Source organism: Chelonoidis abingdonii, chromosome 7, assembly GCF_003597395.2.
Source record: "Chelonoidis abingdonii isolate Lonesome George chromosome 7, CheloAbing_2.0, whole genome shotgun sequence".
Lineage (NCBI taxonomy): Eukaryota > Metazoa > Chordata > Testudines > Testudinidae > Chelonoidis > Chelonoidis abingdonii.
In genome coordinates, this window is record NC_133775.1 from 14,723,959 (window position 1) to 14,747,104 (window position 23,146).

The window sequence follows — 23,146 nt, forward strand, 5'->3', positions numbered from 1 at the left end:
ACCCACCCCTCAGCCTGGCACCTCATCCCGCCTCCCCCTGTGCATGGACCATGCACCTTGCTAGTCTGACACTCTGCTATTCCTCTCCCACTCCCAAGCCTGGCACCCACCCCTCAGCCTGGCACCCTCCCCTCCTCCCCCGTGCATGCACCATGCACCCTGCCAGCCTGACGCTCTGCCATTCCTCTCTCGCTCCCAAGCCCGCCACCCACCCCTCAGCCTGGCACCCTCCCCTCCTCCCCCGTGTGCGCACCATGCACCCTGCCTCCCTCCCGGCCTGCCCTTGCGCCATGCCCATCCCCCAGCCTGGCCCCACGCCATCAGTCCCCCTCCCTCCGTGTCACCCCCCGCCCCAGGCTGGCATCGCCCTGCCCCGGGCCGCCGCTCTGCCCGGGCCCCCCCGCCGGGCCCTGCTGCATTGTGGTCCCTCCGGCAGCGCGCAGCGAAGATGGCTGAGAAGCAGAAGCACGACGGGCGGGTGAAGATCGGGCACTACGCGCTGGGGGACACCCTCGGGGTCGGCACCTTCGGCAAAGTCAAGAGCTGAGTACCGGGGCTGGGCGCGGCGGCCGCCCCCCGCGGAGGGGGCGCCGGGGAACCGGGATCGCTCGGCTCCGGGAGCAGCGGCGCCGGGCGGGACGCAGCCCCTCGCTTCTGCTCCACGGACTGGGCAGAGACGAGCCCCCTTTCCCGCAGGGCCCGCCCCCGGCAGCCCCCTCGCTCCCTTCGCCCAGGGCCCGCAGCGGGCAGTCCCCTGTGCCTGCCCCATGCAGCCCCCCGAGCTCCCTTCCCCCCCAGGGCACCAGCCGTGCAGCCCCATCCCCTGCCCCAGTACATGCCACCTCCCATTCCCTGCCCTGCACAAGCACCGTGCGGGGTCCTTCTTGCCACCACTGCATGTACCCTTCATCCTTCCACCGGCCTGCACCCTCCCTCATGGATCATGATGGATGCACTGTGTGGTGTCCTGTCCCCTCCCCTCCCCGGTGCATGCCCCTTGCGTATGCCCAGTGCAACCAGGGCCAGCGCTTCCATTTAGGCGACCGGATTTGGGAGGGCGGCATTTTGCGGCCCTCGGCAATTCGGCGGCGGGAGGTCCTTCCGCGCTCCATGTCTTTGGCGGCAATTCAGCGGCGGGTAGGAGCAGCGCCAGGGTTCTTGGCGCCCTAGGTGCAGGGCCGGCTCGCCGGTCCTGCGGATCCGGTGGACGTCCCGCAGGCGTTCCTGCAGATAGTCCGCTGGTCCCGCGGCTCCGGTGGACCTGCCGCAGGCGTGCCTACGGATGCTCCACTGGAGCCGCGGTACCAGCGGACCCTCTGCAGGCATGCCTGCGGGAGGTCCACCGGAACAGTCTGTCGCCCTCCCAAATCCTGGTGCGGTCGCCTAAATGGAAGCGCCGGCCCTGGCGGCGGGGGGTCCTTCTGCACTCCGGGTCTTCGGCGGTAATTCTGCGGCGGGTCCTTCACTCGCTCCGGGACCCGCAGCTGAAGTGCCCCGAAGACCAGGAGCGCGGAAGGACACCCCCACCCCCCGCCGCCGAATTGCCACTGACCAGGAGTACGGAAGGACCCCTGCCTAGAGTGCCAAAAACCCTGGCGCCGCTCCTGAGTGCAACAGGTGAGGCCTGTGCAACCTGTAGGCATGTACTATGTGAGACCCTCATCCCTGTGTCACCCTCACCACTCCACCGCCTGTCTTCTTGCCCTCTGTCTGCTGTGCAGCCTTTCCCTTCCCTTCGAAAACCAGGCCAGGCGGGCAGCGTGTGGAATCCACTTCCTCTATGCCTGCCTGGTACCCTCGCCATGGCCACAGGCAGGGAACAGGCTTTCTTATGGTTGGTTGCTGTTGCCAGAGACCACAATGACTGGGATTCCTGTGCAGGGAACCAGACCTGGCAACTGAGCCTGGAAATATTTGTCACGGGCATGTTGAGGCAGCAGCACAATGTCAAGCCACGTAGGTGCCAGGCTGTGGGAGCCAGGCATGCTGCAGAGAATTGGCTTGGGCAGCGGTGTGGTGATTACAGCTGAATGATACCCTGCCTATTGTTCACACAAAATAATGTGGGTGTTAGGGTGACCAAATGTCCTAATTTCACATGGATAGTCCCAATATTCAGGGCTTTTTCTTATATAGGCACCTATTACTCCCACTCCATCCTGATTTTTCACACTTGCTCTCTGGTCACTCTAGTCCTAGTGGATGTTGACTTTAAGAACTGAATGCTTCCCTCTTCACCTAGTATGTGCTCTTCCTAAAGCTGGAGTGTCCCTGCTGCCTGTGGGATATTGTGTGGGGCTGGTGGAGAGTGGGGACGCAGGCTACTCCTGCAGAGAAGAGGGTAATTGTGACAGAGGAATGCTGAATGGGTGTGAGCAGGAGATTTCAGGGGGATTCAACCCCCACTCTTTAAAAACCATATGCAGTCATCTCTAACCCTGACCTTTACATTCCTTGTTTGCCTGTGGGTAAGAATAGAGAGTGTTCAAATGTTCATTTCTGTGTATGGAGCAGATTGAGAACGAAGTGGTGACTGAAGGGACCTGTCTTAGCTGTACACTGATGACCAGCATCTTTGCGCCTGTTGTGTCAGTCTTGAGCTCCATCTGTGTCACCACTATAGAAGATGTAGCAGGTGTCACATTGGGGAATAGGGGTGGTGAGCAAGAGCCAAAGGTGATTTCTTCTCCCTATCCCTAAATACATCATACTCCCAAAATCAAAGCGGCTTTGAGCTGAGAACTGTAGCAGAAGGCATAGGGAGTAAGGGTTGATTTATACAGCAGAGGCTGATTCGTGATCAGTCAGAAGTCACCTTGCACTTTCAAGTCAGATACAAGCTTTGCCTCAGCTGTCTGAAAGATTTGTGAATAAAAGTACATGCACCTTCTTTTTTTCCTATTAATTCCAACGTTAAGTTGAATTTTGACTTTTCTCATATAACAGTACCAAAGAAAAATACACAATTCATCTGGTCTCTATGAAAGAAAAAAAAGTTCTTCACTCAAAAAATCCCAAATGCCTAGGATAAAGGATTATCAGGATAAATAAACTGGTCAAAAAGGGATCATTTAAATAATTAAATCATTCCTGTATACAATCCTGACTTTCACACACAGCCAGCAGTTTCCCAAAGATGTTTAAAGTAATGTAATCAATTCAGATTTAAGAAAAGTTCTTTTCATGGAGTAGTGCCTTATACGTATAATTTTTCTCAGTATTTTGCCTAAAACACTGTCCCCTTTTCTAGTGGGAGTTCGGCGTATGCAAAGTGGATTTATGGTTTCCAAACTGAGATTAAACTAGGTGTGTTCTTTGTGTGCTAAATTATAGCAATTTTGATTTAATGGGCACTAGAGTAGCCTGTAATCATTATGTTCTAACAAGAAACATGAAGGAAATTAGATCTATTATGAGCTATCAATTCAAGCATATATATATTTTGCATAATTATTCTATTCACTAAGAATATGAGATATGTAGTCATTTTACAACCATTTTTCAGGCTGATTTGTTTTTAATAACGCTAGTGATCTGGCACTATCACTTTGCACAGTGCATTAGGGAGGTCACTGTTCCTGCCCCCCAAAAGCGTACTCTTCAAAGATAAGAAAATATAAGGGAAAAGGTGTGGGGATCAAGGAGGAAAAAAAGAAGGGATTTCTTGAAGATGAGGGATCATAGAATCATAGGGGACTGGATTTTGGTTAAATGAGAAAGAGGTAACAGGATTCAGCAAGAGATCCAAGATGGGATGGGCTGAGTAGCTAGAAGGAGTTGTGAGAAGAGTCAAAGACAACAGTGAGATTACAGGTCACGGGGTTTCATTAGGTGTAGGCAAAAGTATAGTAATTAATAATGGCAGTAAACATATTATGGCATCACCAATAGCCCCAGCCAAGATCACGGCCACATTGTCCTAAATCAGAAAGGGCCATTTTTAGAAAGAGATTTGTTTACATCTCTTTCACACTCGCCTTGCTAACCACTTACAAAACTAAGTGATTGGGCAACAAAATGGCAAATGAAATTTAATGTTGATAAATGTAAAGTGATGCACATTGGAAAAAATAACCCCAACTATACATACAATATGATGGGGGCTAATTTAGCTGCAACGAGTAAGGAAAAAGATCTTGGCGTCATCGTGGATAGTTCTCTAAAGATGTCCACGCAGTGTGCAGAGGTGGTCAAAAAAGCAAACAAGATGTTAGGAATCATTAAAAAGGGATAGAGAATAAGACTGAGAATATATTATTGCCCTTATATAAATCCATGGTACGCCCACATCTCGAATACTGTGTACAGATGTGGTCTCCTCACCTCAAAAAAGATATTCTAGCACTAGAAAAGGTTCAGAAAAGGGCAACTAAAATGATTAGGGGTTTGGAGAGGGTCCCATATGAGGAAAGATTAAAGAGGCTAGGCCTCTTCAGCTTGGAAAAGAGGAGACTAAGGGGGGATATGATAGAGGTATATAAAATCATGAGTGATGTGGAGAAAGTGGATAAGGAAAAGTATTTTACTTATTCCCATAATACAAGAACTAGGGGTCACCAAATGAAATTAATAGGTAGCAGGTTTAAAACAAATAAAAGGAAGTTCTTCTTCACACAGCGCACAGTCAACTTGTGGAACTCCTTACCTGAGGAGGTTGTGAAGGCTGGGACTATAACAATGTTTAAAAGGGAACTGGATAATTTCATGGTGGCTAAGTCCATAAATGGCTATTAGCCAGGAAGGGTAAAGAATTGTGTCCCTAGCCTCTATTCATCACAGGATGGAGATGGATGGCACGAGAGAGATCACTTGATCATTGCCTGTTAGCTTCACTCCCTCTGGGGCACCTGGCATTGGCCACTGTCGGTAGACAGATACTGGGCTAGATGGACCTTTGGTCTGACCCGGTACGGCCGTTCTTATGTTCTTATGTTATGTTCTTACGATGCATGTTTGCCAAACGCTGATAGTAATGCAATGTTCAATAGAAGAAGTAGGTACTTAAGAAGAGTAACACTATAAATTTTCTTTTGACTTGGTGTTTCTGAGACTGCGGTCAGCGTTCATGACTAGCCCTTGCAGTTATTGCCTCGTTGTAAGAACTAGATGACTGCTGCTTTTTCTCTCATTATCCTGGTCATGTCCACCACCAGACTAACTTCCACTAGCCCAGGCCATGATAGTCCCAGAGTCACTTCTGTTTGTGGTTTTCAGCATTGCAGAAATTGGCCGGAATACTCATCAAAGTGACTAAAGCCAATTTCAAACACAGCCCTCCCACCTTTCTCTTCTAGGGAATAAATGAGAAAGCAAATTATTTGGTTTTGTTTGTATTAACTTTCTGAGAAATTCCACTTCTCTTCCCAATAGCTCATGGCAAATGTCAAGAGCTGAAAGCTCTAAGGGGCTTGTGTCAGGCCACTGAAATCAGGAGAAGACATCTATTGACTATAATAGGCTTTGCATCAGGCCCTGAAGGTGCGTAATAAAATAAAGGGAGAAGTGCACTGAAAAATGGCAGCGATGCTGATAATCCAGGAGTATTAGAGTCTTTGCGCCCTGTGGGTCTCTCTCGTTAGGAGGAAAGACTACATTAAAATATCTGAGTCTCTCCTCTGTGGAGTATCCCCACACCTTTCCCTCCAAAGGGAGGACTTTGTGATCCCATGGAGGGGTACAGCCTGCCAACCCCAAGGATCTGTGTGTCAAAGTAGCACTACTCCCCAGGCCTGAGGATGGTTTTCCCCTCCACGCACATAGTAAGGTCACCCTATTGCCACTGGCAGCCAATGCTCCTGAGAAGGTTTGCTGCCACTGGCTGAATCCCACACCCCACTACTGCTCACCTCACTCCTAAGAGGGAGGGGAGGCATGGACCAGAGTTCTAGCAACATTACTTCATGGAGGTTTCCCAGCAGACAACCACCAGGTACCAAAAGAGAATGTGCTACACACCATCTGCTTCTAGCTCTTCCTTTTTCCAAGATATGCTCATATTATCGCCTGTCCATCAGAATTAGGGGAGGAGAGAATCTTTTATTTTGGGCTGTGTGTGAGCAAAGGACAGGAACCAGTATTCCCTCCTCCCCGCCCCCCCCCGCCCCGAACCTGGGGGAAATTAGTTGCAAGATCTACATTTCTACAACCTATTTCTAATATTAGTACGTGAAAGATTGCACTGCGAGCAACAAGTTTCACAGCTTCCACAACATAGAATCATAGAAGTGGCTGGAAGGACCTCAAGAAGTCATCAAGTCCAGCCCCCTGCGCTGAGGCAGAACCAAGTAAACCTAGACTATCCCTGACAGGTGTTTGTCCAACCTCTTCTTAAAAACCTCCGGTGATGGGGATTCCACAACCTCCTTTGAAACCTATTCCAGAGCTGAACTACCCTTGTAATTAGAAACTTTTCCCTAATATCTACCATAAATCTCCCTTGCTGCAGATTAAACAGATTAATACTTGACTAACCTCCAGTGGATAGGGAGAACTGTCCTCTTTTCAACAGCCTCTGACAATTGATCACTATCCTCTTTATAACAGCTCTTAACAGCTGTTATCAGGGCCCCCCCTCATTCTTCTTTTCTCAAGACAAGACATGCCCAGCTTTTTTAACCTTTCCTCAGAGAGCATTTATCATTTTTATTGCTCACCTCTGGACTGTCTCCAGTTTGTCCACATCTTTCCTAAGGGGCGGTGTCCAGGATTGACACAGTCCTCCAGCTGAGGCTTCACCAGTGCCAACTGGAGTGGGATAATTACCTGCCATGTCTTACATATCACATTCCTGTTAATACCACCCAGAATGATATGACCCTTTTTTAGCAATGGCATCACATTGTTGACTCATATTCAATTTGTGATCTACTGTAATCCTCAGATCCTTTTCAGCAGTACTACCTCCTAGCCAGTTATTCCCCACTGTGTATAGTGTGGAGGAACACAAACTCCCAGCTTGACCCAGTAGCTTAAGATAAAATCATTGGAAAGAACAGAACACAAGCTAACCACCAAAGATAAAATGAAGGCTAGCCACAGCAACCTACTGAACAGGGCAGGAAAGTGTGTTTACTCCAGCATGGAAAGTTTCCTCTGGATGGAAACAGCTACATTAGAAACCCGAAGTGTTTAAAAGGCAATTTATAGTCACTCTTTGTCTCTCAAGACATACATGTAGGCTTAACAAGGCACTGGACACTGAAACAATAATATCTCTGTATCTAATGCTTACTGTAAGTAAAAGATGGATTACAAAGCAGACTGTTATTTTTAATTATTAATGTGTTTGAACTTAAAAAAAAAAACCCTGCAAAGGTGCGTGTTGTTTTTCAGGGATGGAAAGAAGATAAGCTATTCAGCAGCATGATTTCTTTATATACAGTCTTTCAGGACCAGTCTGGCCTAATGAGTGAAGATGGGAGCAATGTAAATACATATTAGAATATAATGTGTCATTGGCATCTAAAGGACTGTGCTGAACACAGGGGTGAGATCTGGGTTCTGCTCCTGGCTGTGTCACTTCTGCATGACTGTGACCAAGCCACTTTACTTTGTTGTGCCTCAGTTTCCCCAGCTAAAGCAGTTATATCATTCTTACTGACCACAAGAGATGTGGCATGGTATAATTCTTTCATATTGGAAAATGGTTTGAGATTCTCCAATGGAAGGCACTTTGGTGAGCACATGCAAAGTATTACTATGCATCATACTGTTGAGGTGTGTGATTTGTAGGCCTTAAATATGGGGTTTCTATTGTCCTGCCAAATCATATGTCCTGTGGGCTTATCCACCCTGATGCAAGGTCTATAGATTTTGATGTGGTCTATTCCAGTCCCCTTTCTCACCCCCCCGCACTTCTCCATGTACATGCTACATTAACCCTGGCTGGAAGAGGGACTGACTTCCTTCCAGAACTATGCCGCAAAGGGCCTGGGAAGAATTCTACCAGTTCAGGGTCACATAAGTGGCCATACACTGTCCCCCTCACAAATGTCGAAGGAGGGTTGCTTTAGCGTAGCATTTTCTAGGAATTCTGGGCTACAGAGCAGCCCATAAGCAGCACGGCAAAGGAGGCTGTAAATTATAGCAATCCTTGGGAAGCTGTAATTTCCAGAATCCCAAGAGATGCAAAGGTGCCTTCTAATACTGATGATTGGTATTTTATATGTACTGCACAATGAGAATGACCTTGTTTACCTCAGCCCATAGTTAAATCCCTGACTTGCATGTATAATACAAACTTTAGCATATTACAGTTCATTTTATTGTTTTAAATATTATGAAGTAAATGGGACATGCCAAGCGGTGCTTTTATTTTCAAGGGTGGCCAAGTGTTTTATTTTTGGGATACTCTTATTGAGGAAAGAATCTCTGGCAGTGTTTATCTCTTTGCTAATAATAATGACCTCGTTCACCCAGAATGGTAACAGCGTTACTGCTCTGTCATTTTCACTCTCTGCTCCTGTTCGCACTCAGACACTGCAATGTGCTTCTAGTGATCTGCTTAAAGCCTTTAAAATGATATGCTGTTAATAATTTAATGGCAGGGTTTATCCATAAAACAATTATTATTCCCTGTCTTGTGCTTCAGAATATTATTATGTGGCCTCCCTGAGTATGAATGTCACTGTATCTTTGTGTTTACTGTAAGCAAGTTTTCAGTGTAATCAAAAAAATAATCAAAACCAAAATAAACAAAAACCCCACCTATGCCCCACCTTATGAAAGGACATTAACTGTTTGGTAATTCTATGGAATCCAATGCTGTTAGATAGACACAGCTGATTATGGCATTATTTTAGAAAATATGTATTAGAGTGCATTAAGCATGTTCTCAAGTAGAAATAAATCAGTTTTTTAAAAATGTAGTGATTTTAATCTCTTAAAATATGTCAGTGGTTTAATTGTTTTCCCCCTGCTTTAGATTAAATTTTGGATCTCTTTTCATATAGAGAATGCCTTAGCTGTGTAATTATCAAACTGTAGATTTATTTTAAAGACTTAAATAAAGTTGATTCCTATGGAAGATAGTAAAATAAGTGACATCAACGATAGAAAAGGCACCCAGAGCATTTACTAAATGTATGGTAATTAAAGATATGTAGCATCAGGACAAAACTGAAAATTTTCAGTTCAAACATAATCTCAGTGCTAAGGTATGTCTGCGGGTGTGAGAGCTGGGTATTTACCAAAAAGTGTAGACAGAGAACTAGATACTTTTGAAAATAAATGTCTGTGAAAGATTCTGGGCATTGGCTGGAAAGATTTTGTTACAATGAAGAGTTCTGAGAAATCATCAACTATTGGCTCATTCATTGCCACCAGAATCAGAAGGATGCACTGGACATATCTGCGGCATGTACTCCAGCTACCAACACGCAGATTCCCACATGAAGGTGTAAGGAAATGAGGGCAGTCAAGAGAAACCTGAAGAAGACCTCTTAGCTAGGAGAGTAGAACAGGTCATCTCTGTGCCATAGAACAGATAGAAGTAGCCGCAAATGACAGACAGGAATGGAAGAAACTAGTTTTGGCATGTGTTCTAATTTAGGCATGGGAAGGATATTATGTAATGGTAATTAACTATATGAAGCTAAAAGCAAAATATTAACCAGTCCTGCAAAAATTTATACAGGTACTTATGTTTGCATGCTGTGAGTAGCAATGGGATGACTTACAGGTTGAAGTTCTGGCCTCTTTGAAGTCTCAGTGTCAAGAAAGACTCCCGTTAACATCAGCTGAGCCAGAATTCCACCCACTCTATGTCAAGTTAAACATGTGTAAGTCTTTGCAGGCTCCTCACCATTTCTAAAATTATGGGCAAAAATAAACGGTGTTAAAGGCTTTCAAGTTGTAAACTGCGACATAAATGTTAATGTCACAGGCATTATTGCTATGATATGCAAGCAGCTTCCTTTTTATAATTTTGGCTTCATACACACAGAACACTTTATGACACAGGCTGTTCAATCACAAGGAATGAGTCTAATTCCAAGCTCTCACACACCATTTTTAATGTGATGTGATTCCACTAACCTCAGTAGAATTACTCCCAATTTACTTCAGTGTAAGTGAGAGCAAAGTCAGTCCCAATGTGCTCAATAGGAGACAAACACCACCAACCCATTTCTCTCTGACCTGTATTTCTAAAGAATATACTAAAGTTTGCAGCAGCAGCATCTCCCCTAAAATCAGGGCTTACTACCAGTCTTAAGAACTGGTTTCTCACTGCAGTATTCAGGAGCCAAGAAACACAACTGTGGAAACTCCCATTGAGTAAAGATTTCTGCAGAATTTGGCCTTTGCTGTTATTTTGCACACCGGGAGGATTGCATATAATTATTTAAGCGTGTAAAGTTCTATTTTTAAGACAAGGTTATTTGAGATTTACTCTACCCCTGTGTGACAATGAATATTCTTCCCTGTGATTTATTTATATCTATTTCTGATTAACCTAATCTTTACATGCTGTAAATCCTTGCAATTTAGCCTTGGATATGAGCTCCACAGAGACAGATTGCCCCTTCAGGGACATATTTTTTTCAGTATTTTTTTTGTTTGTTTTTAGCACTTGTGTGCTAAGACTCTATAGGGAAAGTAATCTACGCCAGACTATATAACAGTCTAGAACTTGTCATTATTCTTGATTATATCTTTCTGCTGAACATAACCCCTGTACAGAGGGCTAGTTTAAGATCTATGCATCATGTAAATACCACTTAAGCCCTGTCAGTTCACTGAGGGCTTGTCTACACTTACCGGGGTGGGGGTGGGGGGGATTGATGAGCGGCAATTGATGCATCAACGATCAATTTAGCAGGTCTCATGAAAAACCACTAAACCGATTGCAGATTGCTCTCCTGTTGACTCCTGTACTCCACTAGATGGAGAAGAGAAGGGGAATTCGACAGGAGAGCATCTCCTGTCAACACCGCATAATATGGCCCCTGCGGTAAGTAGGTCTAAGCTATGTCGATTTGAGTTACGCGATTTACATAACTCAAATTGCGTAGCTTAGATTGAATTTCCCCTGTAGTGTAGACAAGGCCTAAGGCTTAAGTGGTACATAAACCTTGTATTAATCAAATTCTCCCTTGAAGAACTGGAAGCCCTATGTAAAGGCAAATCCCTTCCTGGCATCCTACTCCCTAGAGGACACTATAACTAGAGCTGGTTGGGAAATTTTCAGCAAAGCAGAGCGTCAGTCTCCCATGTGAGGACCCTAACCACTGGGTTATTGTCCGTTCTTAGGGGAAGGGTGAGAGTCATAATATCTCACACTCAGGGCAGTTTTTAAAGGTCTACCTTTTGTTCTAATGCAGAATGAAAAAAGGTGTTTACATTTTAAAAAAATTCCCAAATGGAATTCTTTTCCAGACAGCCCTCCTCTAGAGACGACATGAAAATGTGTCTCTGCTTATTTTATCAGGGGTAAATCCTGAGATTTCCACTACGTGTTTATTAAGCTTTTGCAAAGATAGATGTCTGTGTAAGGCTTTCAGAACTGGACTCCTTGGTTATGGTGAAAACAGTTTGGGAGAGGGTGGTTGAAGTATTCATCAAGTCCAGAGTATGGAATGTGAACATAATCTGTCATTCAGTCTAAATGCATTTTAGCAGCTAATAAGTATTTTCTAGTTCTCACAAGAAGTAATTCATTAAGGGGTGGCAGAAGGAGGCTGACTTAAGCTGACAAAAGCTGGGAAACTTCACATTAAGTTAAAAACTCTGAGCCACATTCTCCTATCGTGTTACACCACTGCCACCCATCTAAGTGATTTGGGCCAGTACAACTCAGAGCAAAGTTTGGCTTGCTCTACTGAAGCGCTCGATAAGTCATGCTTGGAAAATCCCAATGTATGATACCTGCAGGGCTTTGTGGGCAAGAGAAAGTAGCTTAGTTTAATGTGGTTAGAAACAGAAAGCAGCACAGGAGGGATTAGAAATATCTGTAGTTAGGGGAAGGATTGCAACATGAGGGGAGAGACAGAGTTAACTCCATCCTTTCACTTCCCTAATGGCTTGACCTTCAGTGACAACAAAGCTGCACTTTAAAATACATAACTAGTCAGCAACTACTTGCTTGTTGATCTCTGGGTAAAACGTGAATAGACTTGTTATCCTTCAGTACAGCTTGCAGGATTTTGAGCACTCTGTATAGAACTTCATAGATAATGCTCAGGTCCACTCTCTCCATCCTGGGTGAGGATGGGAGGACTTTGAATGCTGCATAAGCTCATCCCTTTCATAGGAGTGCATGGGAAAAGTGCCTCAGAAACAAGTTCTCTGACCGCATAGTTTCCGTGTCCACCAGAGCTGTGGCCTCTGAAACTTTCTGTAAAGTGTCTACATCATAAATCCAGGCTTGGGGCCTGGACTGAGATCACCAGACTCATTTCACACAGGGTCACTGAGTCATCTACAGATGGTGACAACAATGTGGCTTGGACTTGAATCACTAACCTAGAGATGATATCCCTTTATTAGTCATCTGAGTCATGGAATCCAAACACCAGTCCCCTGTGCAGGCCTCTGGTTCCCAACTTTCAGACAGTTTACCCATTATGACCCTCCTCCCATTGGTCCCTCAGAACCCACCTATATCAGTAAACTAAATTACTCCTACAGGTCATTGCATTCTCTTTAGTGACATTCTAATGTTCTCTTTCCATTAGTTGGAGAACACCAACTGACAGGACATAAAGTAGCCGTAAAAATTTTAAATAGACAGAAAATTCGGAGTTTGGATGTGGTTGGGAAAATCAAGAGAGAAATTCAAAACCTAAAACTTTTTCGGCACCCTCATATTATCAAACTGTAAGTACTATTGCTGCTGCTTCTCTTTGTTCAGATTCTATTTCAATCCTATGGTGCGTCAGAGGGAATTCTCTTGAATGCATTTCTGTTTTACTAGCAAATTACACTTGCCGAAGATGGAAAAGAGTGAAATAGTAAGTTTCCATTTTGAGAAACAGTGAGCGGAGCCAGCTAATTAATATTCTCTTAATAATTCATTCAAGACATTTTGTAATTTTTTTAATAAGTTGAGACATCTATTCAATATGGGCTTGTCCCATGCCCATTGAAATCAGTGATTTCAAAGGGCTTTGGATCAGGCTGCCTTCGTGCAGTTCTAGTCATGAATCTACCGAGTTATAAATTAAGGCTTTAATCCTACAAGTCTTACGCATGTGCTTCACTTTACTCGACTTCAGTGGAATGACTCCCAGTAATATACAAAGCTAAACAGGTGTATAGGTTTTTGCTGGGTTAGGGCCCAGTCTTGCTACATTAAAGTCAATGAGAGCAGAATCAGAGCCTTAGAAAACTATACAGACCAGTCTCACTGGGAAGTCTGGGGTATTATCTTGGCAATTCCATGCATAGTAAACTTTATTGAATCAAGTTCTGCATACTTACACCTGTGTAAGCCCTGTTGTTTTCAATCAAAAGGCAATGGTGACGGAGAACTGAGGGCTACAAGTAACTACCATAGATGTCAAGGGGAGTTATTCTCTCTTTTCTTTTGGCCTGATCCGGCAGTCTTTGAAGGCAATGAGACTTTTGTCGGAGTAATGACTACATGATCAGGCTCTTAAGGTGAAATCCTAGCCCCAAACCAATAGGAGTCCTCCATTAATGGTCTGGATATCAGAAGACTAAAGTTACCATTTTCTGTTTATGATGATAAAATTCAGGCAAGAATTTTCAAAACTGACACTCAGAGGTATCCATATTTAAGTTGCAAATAGGTAACTGCACTGCAATAGTTTAGTATTCTCAGATTAAAAATCCAGAAACCTCAAGTCTTAACTGCACAGATTTAGTTATTATAGTAGCCAGCCATTAAATACATTTCGCATTTCTATAAAATAAAGTGGTTGAATGGCCATTAGAAGGATAATCTGATGTTTAGACCACTGGCATGTCATCTAGTGAAGGGAAGGAGTCAAGTTCTGCTTCCAGTTAATCCACCATAATTCTGAAGGAATTATTGACTTTAATGGAGTTACTCCACAGTATCACTAGCATATTTGAGAACAGATTGGTACCATTTCATGAACCAGGTAGCAAAAAGTGCTTCTCAAACAGGCATCTGGCACCTTGAGTCTCAACCAGTTCTCATATATGTCAAAGAGAACAAATTACGGCCTAAAAATTAAATCTAAATTAAGAACATCAATAGGGTCTGGGCTAAATAATTGAATCATGAAATAGTATGTTAAAGAAAATTAGCAAGTGAGAATGCATTATGTTTACTTTCCATTTTACTTGATCTTTTTTCTTGTATACATTAACGAATTATCAGAGACTTTGGTTTACTGGATCTCAAACCATGCTTAAGTGTATTAACCCTTATTGATCTTTTGAGGGGTTTACTGAACACAATGTATTTACATGCAGTGTTAAGAAGACAGGAAGTTGTTTGTTCACTTCTGATGTAATGATATAGAACACAAAATCAACTATAAGCAGTGCAAACACAAAATCTGAGTACAAGAAAATGGATGTGAACCTTGGTTGGTGTTGCTATAAATTTATGTAGCTTCATTGTGGTGAGTAACATACCAATTTACACTAGCTGAGAAACTGGAGTGTAATAGGAAAGATTCAAACTTTCCCTGCCTATAGTACCTAGAGTTCTTTTCTCCTTCATCCTCAGTACAAAGAGGGAGGGGGAAGGAGTTAATATTCCTTTTTTGCCTTTGAAGGCAGCCTGCATCTCTTAAGACATTGCTGTAAATCTTAGCTGGAAATGGAAATTTGAAAATCAGGTTAGTCCTGGTAAACTACTGTAGCAAACATTTCAGAGGATTACATCAAAGCTTAAGAAATAAAGAAATGAATTTGTGAAACAGATGCTTTCAACAGACCACCGAAAGCGAAGATGTTTGCATCTTGAAATATAAGTGATTGCTTTTCATATATGGAAAGCAATTTTATACACAAGATCAAAACAAATGTTTATTTTGCAGAAGAGATTATAATAGTAAACTGTTTAAAAACCTTGCCCTGTTGTTACTAATCAAGTCTTTCTAAATTCTCTCTTTTGTTTTTGAAGATATCAGGTCATCAGCACTCCAACTGATTTTTTCATGGTAATGGAATACGTATCTGGTGGCGAATTGTTTGATTACATCTGTAAGCATGGACGTGTAAGTGACAGTATCTTGTCAAGCTTTATGTGGGAAAAGGATGGTGTTGAGGAATAAAATGGTTTTGCAAAACGGGATACTTTCTAGTGCAGGGATTGACAACCTTTGGCATGCGGCCCGCCAGGGTAAGCACCCTGGCGGGTTGGGCCGGTTTGTTTACCTGCTGCATCCACAGGTTCGGCTGATCGCAGCTCCCATTGGCCGCAGTTTGGCACTCCAGGCCAATGGGGGCTGCAGGAGGCAGCGCGGGCCGAGAGATGTGCTGGCCGCCGCTTCCCACAACCCCCCTTGGCCTGGAGCGCCGAACCGCAGCCAGTGGGAGCTGCAATCGGCCAAATCTGCAGACGCGGCAGGTAAACAAACCAGCCCAGCCCACCAAGGTGCTTACCCTGGTGGGCCGCATGCCAAGGGTTGCCAATCCCTGTTCTAGCTAAATGGAACAAAAATAGTCCTATCCCGAATATCTTGCATTTGGCCTAGAATACAGTTGTATCTATCACTTTGCAACTACTCCATGTTGTGTTACAGCATATAAACAAAAAAGCAAAACACAAAAACAAGCCAGAGAAATAAGCCAATCAAATAATAAACCTGCAGTTAAATACAAGGAGAATCACTAGTAACTCCCTTACGGAAGTCTTGGTAGGTTTCATACAACCACCAGCCAGGAACATAAGAACATATAAGATGGAATAATAAGGATCTCAGTTAGGATACCGGAAAAGCCTCAGGCTACAATGCTAATGTACTTCTCTCCCCGTAGTGTCACAAAATAAATGCATTTTATACTAAACTCTTTTGTATAAGTACACTGGGTAGAAGGAGTCATTTCCATTGGCCCTGTAAATTTATTAATAGAATTCTGATTTACAGGATGGTTTTTTTTTTCTTCCAGTTTTTAGAAAATACTTGATCTGTCTAAGTATTAAAGTTAGGCCCTTTCTGAACTTTGACATTTAGAAACTACATTTTTCATGAAAGAACATTACAAAATTGTCAGTATAAATGACCAGAAATACACTTTATTAGATATAATTCCCAACTCCATTCTTCCCAATTATAGAATCATAGAGCTGCTCCTTTTCTAACCTCCACAAAGCCACCTACTTCATTCCTCATGACTGAATTGTTCCCTGTAGAACATTGTGCAATGCTTTCTCAAGTCTAGATTAAAATCTCCTGTGATAGGACTGCTATCGGTTCCCTTGAGAGACTAGGCCACCGTCTAATAGATTTCACTATTAGGAAGGTCTTTGTCAGTGCTTAATTTGTAATGAAAGAGGTGCTGAGGTTCAGAGCAATTTTTTTTTACATTCATAACTGACACAGCAAGCCCAGAAGTGCAGGGGCTATAAACTACCAAGATATGCCGGAGCTCAGCCCTGACACAAATTCAGCACAGGTCTTTGTGACAGCCAGTCTAAATTGAGCTTTTCCTAATTTTGTCACATGACTCCTAGTTATTAGCTTTATTTCAAAACAATAACGCCATATAAAATGCAAGGGGAAAAATCTGCATTATACATTTGTCTCTGTTTACAATCTGTTTACTGTAATTTCATCTGTGCATCATAGAGCTTTCCAGCTCCTGACAGAGCCAAAGCTGTTTTGCCAAGTGTCATTTCAGAGAAAGCTTTAACCGTTTCCCGGTGTTTTGTAGGTGGAAGATGCAGAGGCTAGACGCCTTTTCCAGCAGATTCTCTCTGCAGTGGATTACTGTCACAGGCATATGGTTGTCCACAGAGACCTGAAACCAGAGAATGTGCTGCTGGATGCACAGATGAATGCCAAGATAGCTGATTTTGGTATGTGACCCCAACAGCATTCCAGAAACGTAGCCAGCTACAAGCCACTTGCTGGAGTGTGTCAACATAACGTGCCTTACAGAACTGAGTCAGTTTGCATGGCCATTAACAATTTCATAATTTTAATTGAAGAGTTCATAATTGTAAACACTCACCCTTCAATGCAGACAGGCATGGCTAGTGAGATCTCTTGTGTTTGTAGTGTAAACATACATGGGTTTTAGAACAGTGGAGAAACAAGGTAATTTGCAAGTTCATCACTGTTTTCAGCGTAATAATTAAAAAAAAATGAGCTAACATTCATGGTAGACTCCAATGTAGTAACATCGCTACAGAATTTGTCCCCGTATGACCATAAGAATGGCCATACTGGGTCAGACTAAAGGTCCATCTAGTCCAGTATCCTGCCTTCTGACAGAGGCCACTGCCAGGTGTTTCAGAGGAAATGAACAGAATATGTAATCATCAAGCGATCGATCCCTGTTGCTCATTCCCAGAATCCGGCAAACAGAGGCGAGGGACACCATCTCTGCCCATTTGTAATGCATGATGCCCCACCATTCCAGAAACCCCTAATTGTTAAATTTTATTATTTCATAATTTCCACCATTCCTTCCTTTGCTACTCCTCCTGTCATCCTTTTAGAAGCATAGAATTCTCGCTAACCAAACATTCAAAGCATGTGTCAATATGCAAGAATCTTGCTTTTAGGGTTGTCAAACATGATGTCAGATGGTGAATTTCTACGAACCAGCTGTGGCTCCCCAAACTATGCAGCACCTGAAGTCATCTCCGGAAGGTATAACTTAGCATTGAGAAAACCCATTTTAATGCAAGTGTATGTTCAGGTGTGATTCTTGCATTTGTTCTTGTATTTGAAACCTATTCTGTACTACTGTTAAAGATAGCTGGAGTTGTCCCTTACCCCCCACTCCTCCATTTTTAAAAGTGGGAGTGAATCTAGTGACAAAACTTTTAGTTTTCTATGATTAAAAATAGAAAATGATCTTTCTAAAAAAATTAAAAAGAGTTATTAAAAGACATTTTTTGTTTATATACCTAAATAATTAGGTAAATATATTTTTGATCTGAATCCTTTTCATATGCAATGAGTTTCCCTCCCCAAAATTTTTATTCACCCAATATGCCAAATTTTATATCTGTCTATCTGTAATTTTGTTATGTCAGTACAGAAAACTAGTCAGTGATAGACCAACCAATTTTACCCACCCACTTCCCAAACCTTAACGATGGTCTCTACCCCTTTTCCATACCTTAACTGTGGTTCCATCTGAAAAGTTTTATCTTCTAGCTTCTTTTAATCAATTTCTTTTTTTAAAAAAAAAATGGTTGCTGCTGTCATGGGACAGAATGTTCATGACTTCCTGTTAAATTAACGATTAACAAAACTGTGCAGCAGTCATGCTCTACAGTACTGCAGGTATTTGGCATTTATACAGCACCTTACCTGTTGAAAGCACGGCCCAATCCTGAATTAATCTTCATCACACCCAGATGGAAGTAGTATCTTTCCTTTCCCATTTCACAGGTGTGAAAATGGAGTCTCTGAGACCAACTGATTTGCCCAAGTCCATACAGCAGGCCAGTGACAGAATCAGGATTAGAATGAAGGATTTCCTAATTTAGACTCCTGTACATATTCTTCATAACCACTTGTTTTCCAGTCACTCACCAGTTATTTTTTTATACTATGTCTGGTTTGCATTCATTTAAACAGAAAACAGGTGGCAAAATCCTGGTACACTTTCCCCATATCATTTTTACTGCTGTATCTCATCTATCAGGCCAAATAAATGCAGCATTTTGATTAATGTGGATTTTTTCTGATTAAGTTCCCTGCCACTTATGCCAGTGGAAGTGATGGCAGAGTTCCTTCTGAATTAGACCACCAGAGGACTGAGTTGAGGCAACAACTGCGCTTACAGGGATCCGTGAGTCATGCTGGCCAGACAGTGGGCAAAGCCAGAAAGTCCACAGCTGCTGCAACTCCAGAAAGAAGCTGCAAATCAAGCTTGTCCTAACTTCCTTGACTAGAGCTCTAACCATGCTTTCATTCAGGCAGTATAGAAGATAGTGCTGTATCAGAGGACAGCAAGAGAAAAGGTACAAGTTACTGCCCTCTAGAGCCCAAAGGATTGCAAGGACTTCACCGGTTCAGTTTATTAGAATGAATAAAAGAAACAAAACCACCGTATACGTCGAAACCAGGTTCATCTACTAATCTCCAGACTATATTGCCTTTTGTTTATCAGGCCTCCCCTCAGACTCCCTCACTGCTGCTCAGCTTCTCAGTTTATATCCTGGAAGGGTTTCCCACCCTGCCCTGCTCTTAAAGGGACAGCACCTGTCAGAATTATCACTACAATGTTTTTCACACAGCATGGAGATTGGTCAGTCTGTTAGTTCTGTTGTATGACATTGCACATGGACTTGTTTAGGAGACCAGAGAATGTGAGCGGATTCAAAATTCACCTTCTGCCATGGCCTGTTGGCTAACACAGCATGAAAGGAGAGGTTGTAAGTCAGAGCAGATATATCTTGCTTGGGCCTAAAAAACAAATCAGTTTTCATCCTATCAATCTGGGAACTAGCAGAAACACTGGGCCCCCAGAATTGTCAAAAACAAGACCCTAATGAGAGGTAGACTTATGCATCTAAATAGTTGGCCATTTTTTTCCCAAAAATGCTGAGTACTCAGCTGCTTTGATTGGCCTTAGTAGGAGCTGCTGGGTGACAAGCACTTTTGAAAATAGAGCGAGCTATTTAGGTGCTGGAGTATGGTTGTAGGAGCCCAACATTAGGCATCCAACTTTTGAAATTTTGGCCAAGGAGGAACACGCTCACAATATTACTGAAAAAAATCCAACCCTCAGTAATCAACGGAGTGTATCAAGGGCATCCAAGCTTTGTGATAACTGAGCCCACATTAGCAGTTTCCTAGAAGCTTAAGGAGTGGATTGGACATGAATACAGATTTCTTACATAAAAAAATATAAATGTACACAGGTGTAATATTTGTTTGTAGTTATATCTGCCTTGGTGGATGTATAGAAATAGTTGGCTAAGTCCATCAGCCATTGGAATAAGAAAACAAGCTTTCCACAGAGCTGTTGGAGAGGAAGAGCAAACTTGGTTCCTAGCATCTTAGAATAATTAGTCCCTGTGGGTTGCACCTCCATGTTTCAGTCTGAGAGAACCAGAGAAGCTACAGTGAGGCTGAGTTTTAGGGCACTGGAGTAGGAGTACAAACTGAAGCATTTAACCTGCAGGGTCCACTTTTAAAGTTCCTCTGCTATATTATAACCTCTACTACAAAGCATATAATGCCGATTGGCAAACAGATAAAACATGGAAAGGAAATCTTCTCTGTTGTCCTGACTTTGTTCAGGTTGTATGCTGGCCCTGAGGTGGATATCTGGAGTTGTGGTGTTATTCTCTATGCTCTTCTCTGCGGGACGCTGCCATTTGACGATGAACACGTTCCCACACTCTTTAAGAAGATCCGTGGCGGTGTCTTCTACATCCCCGAATACCTCAACCGTTCAGTTGCCACTCTCCTCATGCACATGCTGCAGGTTGACCCACTCAAGCGAGCAACCATCAAGAATATAAGGTAATGTCACATGTCAGAAGTCACAGCAGAACCCTCTCTCCTCAAATAGACCTTGTGTGTGATGGGCAAGCTGTGTTGTGGAACTCAGGGCTAGCTGACACTGAAAATGTACAATGGCAAAGCTACATCTCTCATGGCATGAAAAATCCATACCCTAAGAAATGTAGCTATGCTGACCTAAACCCTGGTGTAGACAGTGCTAAGTTGATGGAAGAATTCTTCTGTTGAGCTACCTACTGCATCTCAGGTAGGTATATTAACGACAGTGACGGGAGAACCCCTCCCATCGCTGTAGTGAGTGTCTATGCTGAAGTGTTCTAGTCACGCAGCAGCAGCTTTTTAAGTGTCAACATACCCATAGTTTCTGAAGGTTAGTAGGTGCATTTCAGCAATTAACCAGGACCTTTTATATTGCATTATAAAATGGTCTGAAGTATCCTTAACGGTGCTTGGCAAAAGTAGCCATATGATGCAGTAATGCTAAGAAATTAGCATTCATCAGCCATGTTTTGTTGCTTAATTTAAAAACTTCTTCCTTCTGAATGCAGTTTCAGCATACAGTGTATTTAATATGCAGGTCACAGCAAACATGAAAAGATGCATAGACCAAGGATGCAGGATCCACAGCCCTAACTCTCAAAATTAAACACATGAAAAATGTTCCTTAATGAGGGCAAATGGCTCACCTTTAAATGTAGTATAATTTTCTCATCTAGCAAATTAATAAGATGCTGCTGTACCTCTGTCTGCTCACATTACCATATAAATTCAGGTTAATGTGAGCACTGAGCTTCTTTAGTAGATGTTTGGGCCTTTAAATATAATTAAAAATGCATGTCTGACAACAGGACTTAAAGATCCTTAGAAACTGAATAATTTTAGTACAATGTTGTAAACTAGGAGCATTCTCTATCTTTTGTGAAATACATAATAATCATTAAATCTAAGTGATGTCTTAAAATAGGCATTTAAATGTCACAACCATCCAAAAGTCCTTGGGTATTTAATTCATTTGGAAAGGATGGTTTTATAGTGCCACCGCCGTCCTAAAGTAAAAGTGGTGCCTTTATTTTCAAGTCTCTTAGTTTAGTGGATCTATTTGCATCTTAGGGGAGGAGCACCTATGAGAGGAGGACAGCTGGTAATGGGATGTGGAGGATGGGTGACCACTTTGTAGCTACATCAGCACAGCAGTGACCAAGAGTCATTACCATGTGATGGGTGTTTGGGTCTCAGGCCAACTCCTAACATACACATATAATCAGTTGCAGTGCCGGATGAATGATATACGGTTTAGTTCACTTGCAGGTGCTATTATTAGGGGTTGGCAGCACACTTAATCCTGTAGGTGTGGGTTTTCATGAGGAACCCTACCCCCCCAAGGGCTCCTGCTCTGCGACACCATCCTACACATTGTGTTTGCTGCCTTCAGGCTGCATACGACCATCTAGTTGCTCCTAGAGGTTTAGAGGGGCAATTTTGTGGCAGCGCCTTTTCCAGACCCAAATTATACTCTCCAGGTTGTGACCAATGCTTACCACAGTCCATCCACAAGAGGCAGATTTTAATGGCCACTCCACCCCCATGCAGGAGCAGAGAAACGCTCGCTTGCCAACTATCTCTAAGATGGAGTTGCCCCATGGTGCCTAGTGCAATAAACAGTGATGTTTGCCACCAGTGTTTCCCCAGTCTCACTGCCCTATGGAGATGGAAGATGGATGCATGCTGTACACTCCCCCCCCCCCCTCCCTCAAAGACTTTGAAAGCTTTGGAAACGACAGTGGCCACAATTCATGCCTCAAGAAAAACTGAAATCCCAAGGGAGGCCTGTAGAGGGCCTGTCTGCAGACAGCACAGGCAAAATGGGGAGGGAGCAAGGGCGGGAGTGCCTTCTGGAGAGTGGCCTGTCTGTAAACTGAACATCAGCCTGGATTTGTGAACCAAGGCTGATATTCATTAATGTGGTGTCACGGGGTCCACTCACCACTGGTGATACCTCCTCCTGTGCGCTCTGGGGATTAGATCTGACCAGGCATTGCACCCTCCTCCAGCATTCTCTCTCCCATCTGCGAGCCCCTCTTGCTCCAGGAACCGCAGCCTCCCCTCCAGCCAGGTCACCACATGTTCCCCTGTCCAGGGGTAGCAAAGTCCCTCTTGACAGTTGGGCTCAGGCAGTGTTCCTGCTCACTGCCCTGCTGGTGCCACTTGGTCAGCAGCTGGTAGCGGGACCCAGGCCCATCCTCTAATCAGGGGCCTTCTAGTCAGCAGCCAAGGCTTGCATTCCTATTCCTTGCAACTATTCTCCTGAACCATCTCCCACCGTCTTTGCTTTCCCCCACCCCCTCTGCCAGCCTCCCAACAGCCTCCTCCCAGGGAGTACCCACTGACTACCCTCCATAGTCCTGAATACACCTTGCCTTCTCCCAGGGAATAACTGCAGCGCACCCGTTGCCAGCTTCTTAGCTTACATAGGCTTTACTTGGTCCTGTCCAGCTGAGCCTGTTCTACTTAAATCCCTGACTCCGTCTCCAGTTGCGGCTCGGGAGGTAATT

At 43.6% G+C, this 23,146-nt stretch overlaps 1 protein-coding gene across 2 annotated transcripts in view; it reads left to right on the forward strand.

Moving 5' to 3' along the window:
- The first annotated feature begins 433 nt into the window (after positions 1-433).
- PRKAA2 (protein kinase AMP-activated catalytic subunit alpha 2) overlaps positions 434-23,146 on the forward strand; it is a 28,452-nt gene continuing 5,739 nt past the window's right edge. Inside the window, exons 1-6 of one of the 2 annotated variants that reach the window (XM_032803127.2) lie at positions 434-542; positions 12,675-12,816; positions 15,062-15,155; positions 16,816-16,960; positions 17,672-17,759; positions 20,370-20,594. In XM_032803127.2, the coding sequence (XP_032659018.1) occupies positions 449-542; positions 12,675-12,816; positions 15,062-15,155; positions 16,816-16,960; positions 17,672-17,759; positions 20,370-20,594 (788 nt within the window). In that variant the 5' untranslated portion in view covers positions 434-448. Of the gene's footprint in view, positions 543-12,674; positions 12,817-15,061; positions 15,156-16,815; positions 16,961-17,671; positions 17,760-20,369; positions 20,595-23,146 lie in introns of those variants that run through there. The other variant, XM_075067637.1, reaches the window with a different exon arrangement.